General features: G+C 45.5%; 1 protein-coding gene across 1 annotated transcript; it reads left to right on the plus strand.

The window, feature by feature from the left end:
• The first annotated feature begins 573 nt into the window (after positions 1 to 573).
• Positions 574 to 12,347, plus strand: LOC122383673 (flocculation protein FLO11-like). Its single transcript, XM_043370337.1, has 7 exons — positions 574 to 649; positions 7,175 to 7,338; positions 7,649 to 7,801; positions 8,206 to 8,296; positions 9,702 to 10,860; positions 11,037 to 11,737; positions 12,011 to 12,347. Exons 1-7 carry the CDS (start codon positions 610 to 612, stop codon positions 12,163 to 12,165), a joined length of 2,463 nt encoding a protein of 820 aa, XP_043226272.1. The 5' UTR covers positions 574 to 609; the 3' UTR covers positions 12,166 to 12,347.
• Positions 12,348 to 17,767: the final 5,420 nt, after the last annotated feature.

Below are 17,767 nucleotides of genomic sequence, written 5' to 3' on the forward strand. Positions count from 1 at the left end.
CGATCAGTCTCAGTCCATGACTCCATTCTTCGGCAACTACGGTGCAAGGCCGATACTGTAGAAACTTGCAATTTGTACCCTTGACCTGACCTTGACCTTGACCTCAAACTTTAAATTAAGTACATGTTTTTAGTAGTTCGTGATGAGAGCTTTCGATTGGCGTTTGAATTTTCCAAATCGGACCATTAGTTCGGGAGATAACAGGGGGGGTAAAATTTACCCCCCCCCCCCAGCCCCGCGCGTTCGGCTGGAGACCCCAGCCCCGCGCGGGTTAACCCACTGATGAGTGATGACACATTGAATACAGTCAGTGAAATGTGAAATAAGCAAAGATGTCTTGTCGTTTTACTTTGATCATATAAATTTTTGTTTTTCATCGGGAGCCTACTGCATCGAGTGACTTGAATTATAAGTCACTGCTGCTATGTCAAGATAAAAAAACGCGTATCTGAGTTTGTTCCGGTAAGGACCTTGTGAATTACGATACCGTTCGATCTCCGGCTTCTTATCGTCTCGAACTGTTCGGAGACGTAATCAGCCGCCGATCGACGTCCTATAAATCGGTCTGAGAGGCCGCCGGCCACAGTCTGTGGACTGGAGGTCCTCGACATGTGGACCCGACTCGTCACGCTCGCCTGCCTGGCTGCAGGTAAGGCCGTAACAACTTATAGCTCAATCGTGCAATAGGTATATCTGATTGTATAAACAGCATGCTATTCTAAATTTATACAACAGAGCGATAAGTGTGAAGCATCATAACGCTGAGCCGCTCGGAATTAAATGAAAAGTTGTTATTCAAATATATCGGCCAATTTATAAAAGTTTAAAGTCAGTTAAACACATTTCCTCAATGTTCAGCTTGCCCTGAACCCGCGCCCTAGTGGGGTCTGATTATAACGCGACCTTGTGGGGGGTCTATTTTTGCTCCCCCTCGTATCTCCGAAACTACAGGACGAATTCACAAAACTCGAACAGCGTTTGATAGCCCTGTAAAAACAAGTCGAGGGATTATTAGTTTCATTGACGTTGGGGTCACCGATGACGTCATAGGTCAGGTCAAACCTAAAATGTTTTACTGTTCACGGGCCTTCTAGGAAATGCGTTATAACATCGAGTAAAACGTATTTTATCGAAAATCATCGATAGAGAGTCGGTTGCCTAGTACATATGCTGCTAAAAGAGGTCCTGATACCAGGTCAGGTCACAGAAGTCAGGTCGCCGAAGGTCAACACACGAACCCTACTTTATTAGGGCCGTGTGATGCATGTTTTATGGCAAATTTTTCATTTCCAACTCAATGATGTTGGTTAGACGACCATCAGGGATTGTTTAGGTTACGTTTTGGTGGAGGTCAGGTCAAGGTCAGGTAAAAAGACCAAATTTGAATGGTGATATTATATTTCGTTTTTTTTTTTAATTTTTTGTATGTTTAGGGTATTATTTCAAAGAATCACTTTTTCAGTCTGGGGGTGAAAATCAAAAAGTTCAAAAATCTAAGATAGCAGTTTTGTAGCCCTACTCGTTTTATATCTTTTTAACTTGACCATTTTTCTCGATTTCCAAAACTGTAGGCAGGATAGCTCTTCACGCAAACCTTTTTTGGTCGAAAATGACTAAATATGACGTCACTCTGACGTCATTTGTGACCAACCTGTCATAGGCTCTGGAAATTTGTTTGGACACGATATGTTAAAGTGGTGAGGCTAAAGAGGGTACCGAAAGTTTCGCGAGATCGGCGCCGTTGTTTTTGAGATCATGCGAAAAGACTGGAGGGAGAGGTACAAGAAATAGCCCCCATCGGGGCTCCGGTTAATTTGATATTTTTTTTAATAAAATTGTTAGAAAAGTCGTGAGCTTATGAAGCCAGGTACAGCATAGCACAATAAAAGATAAGGCTTATTGATGCTCCTTCCTTTCCATATAACGTTTCCAAATTAGAGCGTTTTTTATTTTAATATCACGGCTCACCGTAGGGTGGGCTAGGGTCAGACACCATAAAGCAAGTTAGAACCATATTTAGTCAGGCACTAGTCAGAGGTCATGGTAGGGTCACATGAGGTCGAAGTTCTAGACTGTTATTTAGTAAAAAAAAAAAAACGGTATCTATTCGATACTCTCTGTCACGGGGAATATGATAGCCTTGCTTTCATGCTACTTTGTCGAAAATATCGGCTTCAATTATACTTTAGTATCAGCAATTTTCAAGCTTAGGTAATTATCATCATAAGAACAACGAAGCTTGAGTGTGCCAAGTAAAACTAGTACCTATGCTAGTCAATGGATTGTAGTTTTGAGGTCTTTATCACATTCTTTTTACTGGGGGCCCCCCCCACTGGGGGGGGGGCTATTCATAGCCCCCCTCCCGTTTTTCTGCAATAACTTCTAAACCGCTTGACGTATCGCCGCCAAACTTTCAGTACCTTCGGTTGTATCAATTTGACACCTTGTGTCAAAATTTGAATTTCGTATCTATCATAGGTCGGCCGGAAATGACGTCAGAGTGACGTCATGTTCGGCCGATTTCGGCGTAAAACATTGAACCACGGCAATCACTCCCAAGAGCTCAGTTTTTGAGCTAGATCCAATTTCTTTGCATGAGAGGACTCAGAATGAACTGCGCTATCAAACTTCTATCTCGAATGTTCAAAATTTTGAAAATTTTGAAAAATAGTTATATCAAAATTCAAAATTTGTATTTTTATATTTGTTCAAAAACTTTTTGACTTTTCTAAAAAAAAAAAACGGAATATATATGATAGGACGCATGCTTATCCCGCGACCTGGTGGGGGGGGGGCTATTTTTGCCCCCCCCCCTCCAGACTTTTCGATATATACCCAGAACCACTGCGCCGATCGTCACCAAACTTTCAGTACCCTCCCGGACATCAATTTTACACATTGTGACCAAAAATTTTTCCAAAGGCTATGATAGGTTGGCCGGAAATGACGTCAGAGTGACGTCATGTTCTGCCGTTTTCGACCCAAAAAAGGGTTTCGCGGGAAGAGCTGTCAGGCCTATAGCTTTGCAAATACAGAAAAATGATGAAGACATAAAAGCTGTAGATTGGACAGGGCTACAAAACTGCTATCTCGGATTTTTGAAATTTTTGGATTTTGACCCCCAAAAATCAAAAAATAGATTTTTTGGATATAATAATGGAAAAATCCAAAAAGTTTTTTGAATTTCGCAAAAACCGGAATATATGTGATAGTCCTTACCGCCTTCCATCCACATACCAAATTTTAAATTGATACCTCTTTTTTTGGCGAAGTTATAGCGAAAAAACTGTTCAAAATTGATGACGTCAAATTTTCAAACTCAATTTGTAGCAATTCTAGACCCCCTAGCGCAAAACAAAGACCACCATTAGACTCCCCGTGACGAGCTGCATCGAATCAATACCCATTTTATGCAAAACTATCAACTTTAAAATTTGACCTTTTTTGGCCTGACCTTGACCTGACCTTGACCTGAACTTCACCAGAAAGTGACCTAAGCCGTACCTGATAGTCTTATAACCAACACCATTGAGTTGGAAATGAAAAATTGGCCATAAAACATGTATCACACAACCTTAGTAAAGTTGGGCTCATGTGACCTGACCTGTGACCCTTGGTGACCTGACCTGTGACCTGACCTGGTATTGCCAGTGACCTCTAATAGCAACATATCTACTAGGCAACTGACGCCCTACCGCTGATTCTTGACAAAATGCGTTTTCCTCGGTGTTATAGCGCATTCCCTAGAAGACCCGTGAACGGTGAAACCTTTCATCTTTGACCTGACCTGTGACGTCATCGGTGACCCCGAGGTCAATGAAATTTGGGTTCCTTCGACAAATTTGACAGGCCTTTCGAACGCCGTTTGAATTTTGTGGATCCGTCCAGTAGTTTCGGAGATACGAGGGGGGCAAAAAATAGCCCCCCCCCCCACCAGGTCGCGTTATAAACAGACCCCACCAGGGCGCGGGTTATGATTTACTCTAGCAAGTTTTAGCCAGATATCTTAAAAAATGGCCCCAAGTTATACGCATGATAAAAAAATTCACAATTTTAACCCTATTAGTGGCAGGCTCCTGGCTACCCCATATTAGTGGCAGGGGGGGGGGGGGCTGTTTACGACCCCCCCTTGATATCTCGAGATCTAACCGGCCGATTTTCAAAATTCAAACGGCATTCGATTTGGCTCAACGAGATCTACATTTCTAAAAAAAATAAAAGTAAAAAATGTCAATAGGGGGGTAGAGGGGGGTAAAAACGGGCAAATTGCAGATACATTTTAGACTGTTTATCACGGCCAGGTTTCTGAACCAATCTTAACGCAACTTTTGCCGATCGATAGAGAATGAACCAGGAATTCACATGGATCCTAAAAATATGCATTTTCAAAAATCATAGGCGGATACAGATCATTGAGATTGGGGGTACACAAAAAGTATAGTAAATAAGGTTTTTGTTGGTACTGTTTCTAAAAAGGGTGGCAATGGTCTTGTTATGTTACAATTTTCTTATGAGAGAACGACTAAAATTGTATTGGTCATGCATAGGCGGTGTCAGGGCACCTATGTTGGGAGGTAGAAAATAACCCCCCTTTTTGGACGCCTGGATCCGCCTATTATAGCAAAAACGTGTCAAAAGAGGATGCACAATAACTTTGTATATGTTATCACATGATACCTTTCATTCACTGTTCGTAAAACTGGTGCAGCATCGTGATCTTCGCCAAATGACTCGCTTCACGAATAGGACCCCCCAATTTCCAGTGCTCTGGAGCCGCCCCTGGTAAAGTTATGAACTTGAAATTTTCAGGGAATGTGCCCAATTTAGTTTTAGGAAAAGTCAGAAAATTTCAGCATCGTAGCTTCAGCGGTTTCGGAGATATTCCCGAAAAACCTGAGGGGTGGATAAAAACAACCCCCCCCCCCCCCTGCCACTAATAGGGTTAATTTTTCAAATCAATTTTCTGTACGAATTTGACATCGTACATCAATATAAATAGCACCATGGTGTTGCTGAGCTCAAACTGCATCCGATAGTTATGTTCTTTTTTACTCAAAAATTTCAACTTTAAAATTTGATCTTTTTTGACCTGAAAGTGACCTGACCTCAGCTATAATCAGATGAAAATGGCCTCAAATGACACAGGCGACACCGAATTCGAAATCTATGGCCTAAATGGACCATAAAACATGTGTCACGTGACCGACTTCTGACATAAGATTTCTGTGACCTATGATGACCTGACCCTGACCTGAAAAAAAAAAACAAAGTACAAGTTTGGTACCTCAGGGTATCTAAAGCACGAGTGCGTAAACCAAAACTCAGCCTGATCTGACTTGTAAGACGGCAGCCAGAGCCCAAAATGGGAACAATGTAAATATCGATAATTTTTACTTTGATCTGACCTGTGACGTCATCGGTGACCTCGAGGTCAATGAAATTAGGTTTTCCTCAACAGTTTTTCCGGGGCTATCAGATGTCGTTTGAATTTTGACGATCGGCCCAGTAGTTTCGGAGTTAGGAGGGGGGCTATGAATAGCCCCCCCCCCCCCCCAGTAGGGCGTGTTATACACAGACCCCAGTGGGGCGCGGGTTAAAAGCTCTTCGTTTAGAATTGGTAAATTAGTAGGTAGGTGTCTAAAAAAAACGCATGCGCTGATTTATTCTGATAGAGAGAGCGAAAAAGAAGAGAGGAAATGGGGAGGAAGAGATCAAGTGAGAGCGAGAGAGGGAGAAAGACAGAGAGAGAGAGAGAGAGAGAGAGAGAGAGAGAGAGAGAGAGAGAGAGAGAGAGAGAGAGAGAGAGAGAGAGGGAGAGAGAGAGGGAGAGAGAGAGAGAGAGAGAGAGAGAGAGAGAGAGAGAGAGAGAGAGAGAGAGAGAGAGAGAGAGAGAGAGAGAGAGAGAGAGAGAGAGAGATGCAAGTTTGATTCGGAATCGGCACACTTTATAGGATAATTATAGCAATGAGTGGAAGGAGACAATGTGCGACAAGGTTTTCGCCGTTTTAGTGTAACATTTTTAGTGTTGGATATCAGTCTCAACAGACGCCCACATTGGCCATGGCCACTATCGGCCACTTGAAGACACCGCTCCTGTCGCATGAACGCATATTTATCAGATATGCGTCCTGTCTGCGAGATATGGGTCGCCGGTGTGAGTGACAGGCTCTCCACAGCGGCGTTCGCTCCACAAATATCTGACCAGCTCGGAGAGGGGGAGAGGGGGGGGGGGTTCAAGTGCGTCCTGTGCTCTCAGAGTCCGGATTAGTGTATCGGGTCTAGGGCGCCTTGACCAGAGAGGGCACACGGAGTGATATCGATATCCGGTTTGCGTACAATTTGCCAGGGGATTAGATGCTGAGTGCGCTGAAGATGAGTGCCCGTAACACTCTGCAGTGTACACCAGTGCAGCATGTGATTTATTTATAATTTCAAATGCGCGAATTTTTACAGACTGAGGGAACTTTCTGGGCGATTAAATCTTGTTTTTAGTCGCTTCAAAAACTAAATTGAACATGTTTGTTTGCAGCAACCTTGTTTTACCTTGAATCCAGGACCCAGGTATGCAAATGATGTAAGTGCTATTCGTCGATGCATCTCCACTCTCTCACGATGGTGGAGTGCGTTATGCTTTTACTCTTAGCGCACGGAGGGCATCGAGCTGAACTGAACAGCAAAGGACTCCCGGTATACATGAGGACCCTCCTTCATATCATTCTCGAATGCATCTTATCGGCTGGCTAGAGAATGGTGAGAGGTTCAAACATGCTCAAGAAATCTTGGCGACAAATACCGATCGGTCGATCGATACATTTCGTATCTTATCAATCTACAAACATGCTTCCATGTCCGTAAAATTTGCAACGCTATCAGTGTCAAGATTAGGAAATGTCTTGAGAGGCAGATAAAGGCCTCAGAGATGCAAGGATGGCATGACCTCACGATTACGTCGGGAATAATCTTTTCTTATTTCAACCAATTATACTGATATATTCATACTCTTCTGGCAATGCCTGATGCCTAGGATTTGCATTTTGAACAACAGCATTTGCATTCAATACAATGCCACTATCGTTATTTGAGGTCATCAAAGCATTCCCTTGTACGTACTGTACTGACCAAATTGAGCTAGCAAACCGGGAAAACACCAGTTAACAATGGTGTATTGTTGCAGGCCTGCTGGCGGCGCCGGAGCGTCCGGAGGCCGGTCTCAGCTGCCCGCGGTCCCAGGGGCTGTTCTCACACCCCACCGACTGCCACCTGTTCCTGCACTGCGACCATGACCACCCCTACGTCAAAGAGTGCCCCGCCAACCTCCACTTCAACGCTAAGCTGATGGTGAGTCACTCATTTATTCGGCACAGATTCGGATTATGGTCTACCGAAAGACTGGCATCCGCCAAACTGTTTCGGATATTCGATTTATGCTTCGGTCAAGGAGTCTTTGATCCTCTGAAGGGACTAAGAGATTAATTACTCTTTCCAACGCACGGCATGGATTTTATAACATGTCACATCAAATAGCTCCATGTGGAACATCTCTCATGGTCAGTAGGAGTCAGTAAATCTTCCACACTGGTCATCAGTTCTGCAGCTGCCCAAGTCCCCGCTGACCCGCCCGGCCGTTTGGTGCGGCCCGCGTCTCCAGGTGTGCGACTGGCCCGAGAACGCCGGCTGCACGGGGGGCGCGCCCACCGAGCCGCCGCCGCCTGACACCGACCCCGAGCCGGGCATGGAGTGCGACTGCGAGTGCTGTCTGGAGCCAAACGCCGACGACTGCACCACCTACTACATCTGCAAGGTAAGTGCTGACCCGGTGGCTCGGCAGAACAAGGGCAGATGTGCATGAACAGTGATGACCATAAATCCGCGCCCTTAACGACTCAAATATGTAGTTATCTGCCCTTGTGGCTCCGCCTCGGAAACAATCGGCACGTCTCTCTTGAGTCCGTCAAGTCCTGTGTTCCGTCCATATAGGTATGTCCAACGCTGACATTTATTGGCAAGTTTGTTAGTAGTTAATTTCCGTAAGTGATGCCGCGATCATCTAGCAGCGCTGCAAAGATGAGGTGACTAATTCCGAATGCTGCACTTCACCTAGTGCCATAAACCTTCAAACTTTACACGCAAACGAACACAATTAGTTCGTGCTTTTAGAATCGCATTAGTGGAGTGTCAATTGCCAATACCATGGACCACTTTCAGGAAGGCAAGGCCTACAAGGCGACCTGCGCTCCTGGTCTGGTGTTCAACCCCGAGATCCAAAACTGCGACCTGGCCGGAAACTATAAATGTGGTAAGAAACGAGTTTACAGATATCGCAATGCTAAAGGCAGATACCAAACCATCTCAAATGATTTTCATCCTATTTTTCATGTTAGCTGGTGAAGAAAATACTTGCACTTCTTATGTTCTGCCCGCAAATTAACCCTAGAACGCCTAGGGGGGGGGGTTGTATCAACCCCCCCCCTGAGGTTTTTCGGAAATAGTGCAAAAACGGCGGCGCGCAGCGCCGCCAAATTTTGGGTACCTTATGGGGCAAACCTTGCGCATCTTTTGATAAAAAAATTTGACCGGGTCATGTCAGGTCACGGAGTTATGACGTCACAAAGGGAACAGCCTCCGGCCGGATTTTCACAAACTGAGTGCCAACGCCCGAGGTTTCCTGCCGGTGGTACGGACATCGGTTGATGGATCGTGATGAAACTTCCCATGCATGTTGGGGCAAGTATTGGCTATCATATGGTATAAGAAACTTGACCGGGTCAGGTCAGGTCACGGAGCTATGACGTCACAAGAGGAACAGCGTCCGGTACTATTTTTGAAAAGCGCCCGAACCACTATTTTGCTAATTCTTGTCACCTCAATGAGAATATGCAGCAATATTAGCTTCTATAGGGAGCAAATGGACATCCCAAATCCAAAAATACAATCAGATTTCAAAAATTTAAATTTTGATTTTTCGAATTTCTGCCGCCGACTGTGACCTTGCCGACTTCCGGCGCTCCCAACGCGCCATTTTTAGAGCTAGGGAAACGAAATACATACCAAACGATAGAGAATTGATCAAGGAACACGATAGTGAAGGTTTCAAGTCGATATCTCCCACCGTTTTGCCGCAATCGCCGCGAAAAATTTGGAAAAGTCTATTTTTCCGAAAAATTTGACCTTTGACCGGTCAAAAGTAGGTCAAATGTTGACCTAGGACCAAAAAATATACCACCAATCGCGAGATCTCGTTGAGAGCAATCCGTTGGTTTTTTCCGCTAAGCTCTACGACCTTCCGTTTCGAAACGCCAGGGGGGGGGGTCGTAACAACCCCCCCCCCCCTGGTCGTTCGTGTTATGAGAAATGGCCTGGTCGTGCGAGGGTTAAAATTGTTGGAGCTATGCTTATGATGGTTTGTAGGTCATAGGCTGTTATAGCGTGATGCGTTCAACTGACTCACAAACAATCTGGGTATTTTATCGCTCAAGTAACCTTGTCTACTTATCCAAAACATTATCAATATCGCATCTTCGTATGGGAATTAGGGGAAGTTGAAGAACAGCTATATATGTACCTACTCAAACATCTCCCATCGCAGCTTCATAGATGGATGCCCATAGCCAGTATCGGACACATATCTCCGACCAAGCTTGATGCGCATCACATATTCATACCCCTTGGAAATTAGCTGACCACGCCGATCTTCGTTTCAGAGGAGCCCACTACCACCACGCGCAAGCCGGCCACCACAACGACAACCACGCAGGCACCGAATCCAGCCTTCCAGTGTCCGACCGGGGATGGCCTCTTCCCCAACCCAGCAGACTGCCACACCTTCTACCACTGCTCCAACGGACATGCCTACCTGAAGGATTGTCCGTCTGACCTCGAGTTCAACCCTGTCCTTCTAGTCTGCGACTGGCCCCAGAGCGCTGGATGCTCCGTCAAGCCCACTCCTGCGCCCCAGCCTAAACCTACCTCTCCCGCGGGTTTCGACTGTCCGACCAGTAATGGCCTCTTCCCCAACCCAGCAGACTGCCACTCCTTCTACCACTGCTCCAACGGACACGCCTATCTGAAGGATTGTCCGTCTGACCTCGAGTTCAACCCTGTCCTTCTAGTCTGCGACTGGCCCCAGAGCGCTGGATGCTCCGTCAAGCCCACTCCTGCGCCCAAGCCTAAACCTACCTCTCCCGCGGGTTTCGACTGTCCGACCAGTAATGGCCTCTTCCCCAACCCAGCAGACTGCCACTCCTTCTACCACTGCTCCAACGGGCACGCCTACCTGAAGGATTGTCCGTCTGACCTCGAGTTCAACCCGGTCCTTCTAGTCTGCGACTGGCCCCAGAGCGCTGGATGCTCCGTCAAGCCCACTCCTGCGCCCAAACCTAAACCGACCTCTCCCTCGGGTTTTGATTGCCCGACCAGTAATGGTCTTTTTCCTAACCCTACTGACTGCCACAGTTTTTACCAGTGCTCCAATGGAGATGAGTATTTGATGGATTGTCCCGCCAACCTCGAGTTCAATCCGGTCCTTCTGGTCTGTGACTGGCCCGAGAATGCCGGCTGTTCCATCAAGCCCACTCCTGCGCCCAAACCTAAGCCTACCTCACCCTCAGGTTTCGATTGTCCATCTGACAACGGCCTATTCCCCAACCCTGCCGATTGCCATTCCTTCTACCAGTGCTCCAACGGACATGAGTATCTGATGGATTGTCCCGCCAACCTGGAGTTCAATCCTGTCCTGCTGGTCTGCGACTGGCCTGAGAATGCCGGCTGCGGTAAAAAGCCAGCGCCCTCGCCTGTGCCGACGACTCCGAAGCCCAATCCGAAGCCTGATGGCATCTGCCCGAATGAGACGTGCGCCTGCAGGTTCGTATAGCTTGTGGACATATAAAAATTAAAGGCTTCCTCTGCGGTGTGTAATCAAAGTCGATATTACTAGCAATTAGCAAATAACTATGGAACAGAAGCATCGCAGTAGCAAATCTATTTTAACACCGATAGACAGTAGCAATAATGTCTGATGATTGTATGCATTGTTGCAGGGTTCCGGACCCCAAAGACTGCAACAAGTACTACCAGTGCAAGGACGGCAAGGCCTACCCCGAGTCCTGCCCTGCCGGCCTGGTCTTCAACCCCGAGACGGAGATGTGCGACTATCCTGAGGATGTTCCCGGCTGCCAGAACCCGACAACGCTGAAACCCACCACCAAACCGACCACGAGGCCGACGCCGAAACCCACCACCAGGCCCACGACGCCTAAACCCACCACCAAGCCGACGACTAAACCAACAACTAGGCCCACGACCAAGCCCACAACGAAACCTACCCCGAAGCCAACAACCAGGCCCACACCCAAACCCACAACAAAGCCCACCCCAAAGCCAACCACGAAACCGACGCCCAAGCCGACACCCAAGCCCAAGCCTCCCAAGCCGGACTCATCGAGCAGTGAAGAGTCGGATAGCAGCGAGAGTGGATCCAAATCCAAGCACAGCGGATCCAAATCTAAGCACAGCGGATCCAAGTCTAAACACAGCGGTTCGAAGTCCAAGCACAGCGGTTCGAAGTCCAAGCACAGCGGCTCGAAATCGAAGCACCACGACTCGAAGTCAAAACACAGTGGTTCCAAGTCAAAGCACCACAAGCACTCGTCCGAGCTGATGCAGTCTTCGGCACCGGCGAACTCTCGCCTGTACCGCAACCCGGACCAGGGCCGGATCGAGGACGACGACGGATTCCTGGGTGAGTGAAACATGCTTGATATTTGTGAAACAGTCAGTAGATGCGAGCCGAGCAGGCTGCTGAGCTGTTTTGATAGCTGTTGTTTCACAATTGTGTGCACGTTGAATGATACATAATACGTATAAAATAATTTTCACAAGTTGTGTCCTACTTTGAGCGTTTATCCATTTTCTTTTAAGCTCCTTAATCGACGCAATGCCTCACTTACTAATTACCTACATGAAACGTTCATTATCAATCGCTGCCCTTGACCGTGCCTCTGACCTCCAACAGAGGCGCAGTTCTGCCCGCGACCGACGGGCAAGTTCCCGTCCAGCCGGTGCCACTACTACTACCACTGCGTCGACGGCGTGCCCACGCTGAAGCGCTGTCTCCACGGCACGCGCTTCTACGCGCCCGATCAGCGCTGCATCCTGGGATCCTGCTGAGAGGCGCCACCGGCCGGCTCCAACGCCATCAGGACGAGCGTGTTTGTTGGGGTGTTGAATGGGGACATCCCATAGCAGAAACGATGTGGACTTCTCATTGTTAGCGTGTCTACCTTCCTGTGACTTCTGTATGACCTGAATACAAATGTTGTGCATGAATAAAGTATCTTACTCATACTTTCTGCACATGTTTTTCAAAGCACGGGGAGCCAGAGGCAACTCAGGAGGTTTCCAGGATACGATCAGACGACTATACTCGTTGGCAATGATTCGGCCCACATTGGCAGCCAATGAAGGACAGCTGCAGCAAAATATAAAACTGCTGACGGTTAACTATTTCCTCCATTTGAAACGTGTAGGCAATCGATGGACATGGGTCACGCTTTTTATAGATTCCGTGCTAGATAATATTTTAGTACGAGTCAACACATTTTTTTTTCTTTTCCGCTCACTTTTCAGATCTTTTTTATCATTAAATTTATAGGAAAAAGAAATAACTCGTACACATTGCCAGCGAAGCGCGCCACACTCAGCATTATAATGGCATGAGAATATTGAATCCATTACTTTCACCAAGTAAACGGACATTGACCTACAGCCATGCATTTTCGGTATTTGGTATAGCATAGACTTACCATTGACTTACTGGGACCACTTTCACTCTTGTTCTTGTGCATATATTATGCTTACCTACTTTGCAGAAATTTTGCTAATCAGGCAACCTTTTTAATGAATTTTAAAGATTGACAAAGACAAGTGGCCTATACCATGGTGTACCGAGCAGCAGAGGCAAAAACCATTCAAGTCCGAACTAAAATGACGTAAACTTACCTGATAATATTTTTCTTCAAACGCTACATAGACGACACAAATAAATTCATGATATACCTACCAACAATTATTTGATGTAAAAGAGATTTGGTTACATTTGTAAAGTGACATGAATTCGCCTGATAACTCGTCATAAAACGGCTAATAATTCCTATTGACTTCTCAAACACGCTCAGTGGAGGGATTCCGAGAACTGAGCGTGTGAGAACGCCAAGTGGAAGGGAGGGGGGACGAATGTCGCTCCCCCCTCTAAGATATCAGCTCCTATACGGAAGCTCAAAAGACGAAAATTGGAGGGTTGGTGCCGGGGCGGTGGGGAACACTTACTAACTAATGTGTGTTCATTTCATGATACTAGGTCAACATCTTCAAAGTCAAATGAGGTCAAATAGCGTCAACTTTGTCAAATGAGGATCTATTTTTAGTTCACACATCCTTACCTCAAAAAGTTACCCGCCAATTTTCGTATTTCTTTTATTATGCGGCGGCACATACACTTCTGAGATACCTATATTGAGAATCTCTAGTTAATCCAGCCATAAAATGCCAATAATAACGAGGCGGGCAACAGCTGACGCGGAAAGCGTGCTATTCCACACTCGTAGCTCAAAATGTTACCGGCTGATTTTCGTATTTATTTCACCGTAAGGCTACCACTGCATTGTTAACTCTTCACAGAGATTTTGACGCGAATCGATCATTAGCAGCGGTAAGCATCGCAATGCAAAGACGGAGCCATCCGGCGCTGGCCGCCGCGCAAAGAAGAGCTATTAATATTCTCCTTTTCAGGCTCCGGCAGTGGCGAGAGCCCGCCTTGCTCTTGGAGGCGCAGCTGGTGACGACGGTCCGAGGAACGGGCGGCACCGGAACTCGAATCCGGGTCCTCCCGAATTCCGAGACCACTTCGTATCAACTGCGTTACGAAAGCCGTTACGTTACGGCTTGCGTTACGGCTGGTGATTGGGTAAAGTTCAATACGAATTGCGCAATCAATTTGCATTGTGCAAGCTTTGCACATGAGAGTGGCACAATGGTTTCTGTAATATGGGCTCGAGTTGGAACGGGGAACAGGGAACCCTCCATTGAATAATGTTGAAGGAAGCTGCGCTGTCCATCTTGTCATTTTTTCGTTGCTTCGTCATAAATAGCCTTCTGCAACACAAAATTGTGCGACTAATGGGTACATTTTTGTGTTGAGCTGTTAGTGCGCTGTCATTTCCTCTGTTCCGCTCTCATCTTTTGCAGAGTCTCAGTAATTTGCATTACTCCGCGCCGTGCTGGTGGCCTGAGTTTTCGGTGACGTGCTGGGGGGAGCGTTTGCATGCCCCCCCCCCCACATCTAACTCGGCTCCTGGCCCACGTAGCGACACGCGGTAAGCGGCAATCGAAAGAGCGTCAAAAAGTAATGACAGGAACACAGAGGTCATCAAAGGTCGAATTAAGTCCATTTCAACAGTTTTTGGAAACTGCCAACGGCTAACTTGGGAACCAATAGAGCTACAGAGCCGCAAAAAGGGCATTCAATAGCCCTTTTACGGAGCTTTTTAAATATTGTTCTCCGATTTGACCTGAGGTCAACGGTTAAGCCTGCAGAGGGCAAAACTCTATACAAAATGGCCGTTTTCACGAAATATGTTTTTCAGTAAAAACTTTTGACTCAAGAAAGCCACTATATTAGGATCGTATTCCTCTCGCCGAGACGCGTCGAATAAACTATGCGTTGACCTTGAAGGACATTTGGAAAACTTGACCTCAGGTCAAGATCATGACCTGACCGGAAAGGGTCATATTGCATCAGTCGATCCGTATCGTCGACCTGAACACATCTGACGTGTTTTCACCGCTCTAGCACGTCTCTATCAAACGTTATGGAAAAAACTGCTGGTGATCTTTCATGAACTGAGGTGACCTCAGCAGCACACAGAGGGGTCACAGGTGCATTTTCCGATTCAGTGTGTCATGTTTATCTGCGAACCGATGTTTGAGAGGGTTTAAAACGGCATTCGTCTAAAAGAGGCGCATTTTAATCTCTCCCATTGACATGATGAAGAGGTCGCAAAATTGACCTGACCTTAGGTATTATAACAGATAATAAAATCCGAGATATACATTTTATGCATACTAGCCGTTTTCACGACGGGCTATCCGGCGAATGCACCTGACTTGACCAAATCTGCACCTAATTTCTTTTACAGCAAATATCTTCATTTTATGAAATTATTTCAGTGTTTTAATCGATGATGCTCTCTGATAATACGACAAAGCAAGCATATAAGCAATTAGTGCAACCCTAGCTGATAGCTGGGGCATTCCACGTCAAATCAAACACCGAAATCCGTCATCCCCTTCGATTTTTCTGAAAATTTGTAGGCAGACTGGGCATGGTTCAAAACTGAGTTACGTATAATATTTTCGAAATTTGATAACGTATCGCTGAGATATAGGTCATCGAATATAGCGAAAAATGCCACACATCAATTTTTTAAATGGCTATAACTCTGGTTCCTTTTCTGGTATCAAAATGATATTAACAGGGTCTTATAGGCAATTAATAAGACTTTGATTTTTAATTATAAAATTAAATTGAACTGACCTTGAAATGCATTTGACCTTGAATTAAAACAGAAAAATTTAAATAGCAAAAAACACGTCACCTTCGATTTGGGTAATTTTTACATATTATGTCCGTCACAATGTTGTTAACCATCTGTGAAAAAATTGGAGTGGGCCATTCATAACTTTCGCGGCAAACGCCGTTTTCATGCATCAACATCACGCAACCGCGCGTGACCTTGAAAGACAGAGTCAAGACATGCTTGCTTGTGTACACTTTCTGAAATGAATGATTGCTGATTAGTGATATCCCAAACTCTGCGAGAATGGAAATGCATAGTCATCGTAGTCAAGCATTCACGTTCCATAGTAAAAGTGTCTCAGGCAAACGGTATTTTGCGGTGAATTTTGAGCCATGTGGAAATGCATCATGAAGTAAATTCAACGAAAACATTATCACCCATCGATATCTTCACGTCTTTTGATCTTCACTATACGAAAGAACATACATTTTTTAAAGTATGTATGGGGAATTTCTAGTTAATCCAATAATAAATATGGCAGTTAGAGGCCTGCTAAGAGTAACATGTCGCCGGCTGAGGCGGGCTCGGCCGATGCGGGAAACGCAGCAATCACAATTTTGTGTTTACACGTTCATATTTCAATTGTTTACCAACCGATTTTCAAAATTCTTTCACCATAAGATTGCCTGTACATTTCTTAGTCTTCTCACAAAGGTTGACGCGAATCGAACGTAATCAGCGGTAGGGAGCGCGATGTAAAGACGGAACCGTTCCGTTCCGTCCCGGCACAGTCTACAATTCAGGCGGCGCGTAGCGGTCGGCGCCGGCTGCCGAGTCGCCGCGTCGCTGCGGCGACAGGATGTTCACTTTACACCGCTATTACTAGAACAGTTGTGAACCGATTTTCTTATTGCTTGCACGATTAGATGTCCAATTCAATTCTTGACAGGTAGCCATAATTAATTTCGCATTAATCTTATGAGATATTGGCGAAAAACAGGAGGGGTGGGCGAAATTCGCTCTTCCCCCTCCACTGCGCGTGCTAACATACGTTTGCATATGTACAATTTTCTTCAAAACTTATGAATGGCCCACTCTAATTTTTTCACAGGTTGTTAAGAATATGGTAGGCAATAAAATATATGAAAATGAGCCAAATCGAAGGTGACGTGTTTTTTGCTATTTCAATATTTGTGCTTAAGAACAGAGTTAAGCAAATTTCAAGGTCATATATTTAAGTAGGTGCAATTCTAAACAAATGCTTAAGAAATTACCTAAACAGTAAGGTTTATTTCATTCAAATCAAACAAGTACAACCAAAGTTATGGTCGTTCAAAAATATAAAGATGCAACATTTTGTAAAAATTTGATGCCCTATATTTAGAAGACCTGTGGTCAGAATGTGCAAAAAACATCAATGTAATGTCCGGGGCCACACAGGAACTCGCTCACAAATTTATAATGAAATCGCTGATGGTAAGGTGCAAAACAGCCGATTTTTGTTCGATTTGACGTGGAATGCCCCAGCTGCTAAGAGACTCACTGAACCTAATTTGACCAAATGTGCACCTAATCTGTACAGATGTGCACCAAATGTGTACCAGATGGCCGTCGTGAAAACGGCTACTGTAACTCTTATCAATCGCTGAAAGTTTGAAAGTAATCCTCCAGTCGGTGTAGCTACAGCGAGCCTTTGAACTTTTCTGAGGTTAGGTCACTTGACGTGACCCGACTTTAAACGACCGGGGTCTAAATTTTCATCATGTGTGCAAAAATGTATAACAGGTCTACCAAAAATGGCGGCGCTGCACGCCGCCGTTTTGGAGATATTTATGAAAAACCTGAAAGAGGGCGTCTCTTCTCTCCCCCCCCCCCCCCCCCCAGCACGGTGCGGGTAAAACAAAAATGTGGGAAGATTATAGTTTGATTTTTTAGCCTGTCTTATCGTTTAAAGCGTTCTAATGAAAATCACTCGTGAAACCTCCATACCTTTAGCGCTATTTAGCTGAAAATGTCATCTTTTTTTTTCTCGACCCCCTACTCATGGTAACAGCTCAACTCGTGCCTCACTTGTTTGTGCACATAAAGCGATCAGACAGGCTTAAAATCGGACTATACCCTCCATCGTGCGAGAGAGGGCCATTCGAAACGTTCCCGTCAAATTAATCGTAACTGCCTATTGATAAACTATCCAA

This window comes from Amphibalanus amphitrite, unplaced genomic scaffold, assembly GCF_019059575.1.
Source record: "Amphibalanus amphitrite isolate SeventyFive unplaced genomic scaffold, NRLGWU_Aamphi_draft 000170F_arrow, whole genome shotgun sequence".
NCBI lineage: Eukaryota > Metazoa > Arthropoda > Thecostraca > Balanomorpha > Balanidae > Amphibalanus > Amphibalanus amphitrite.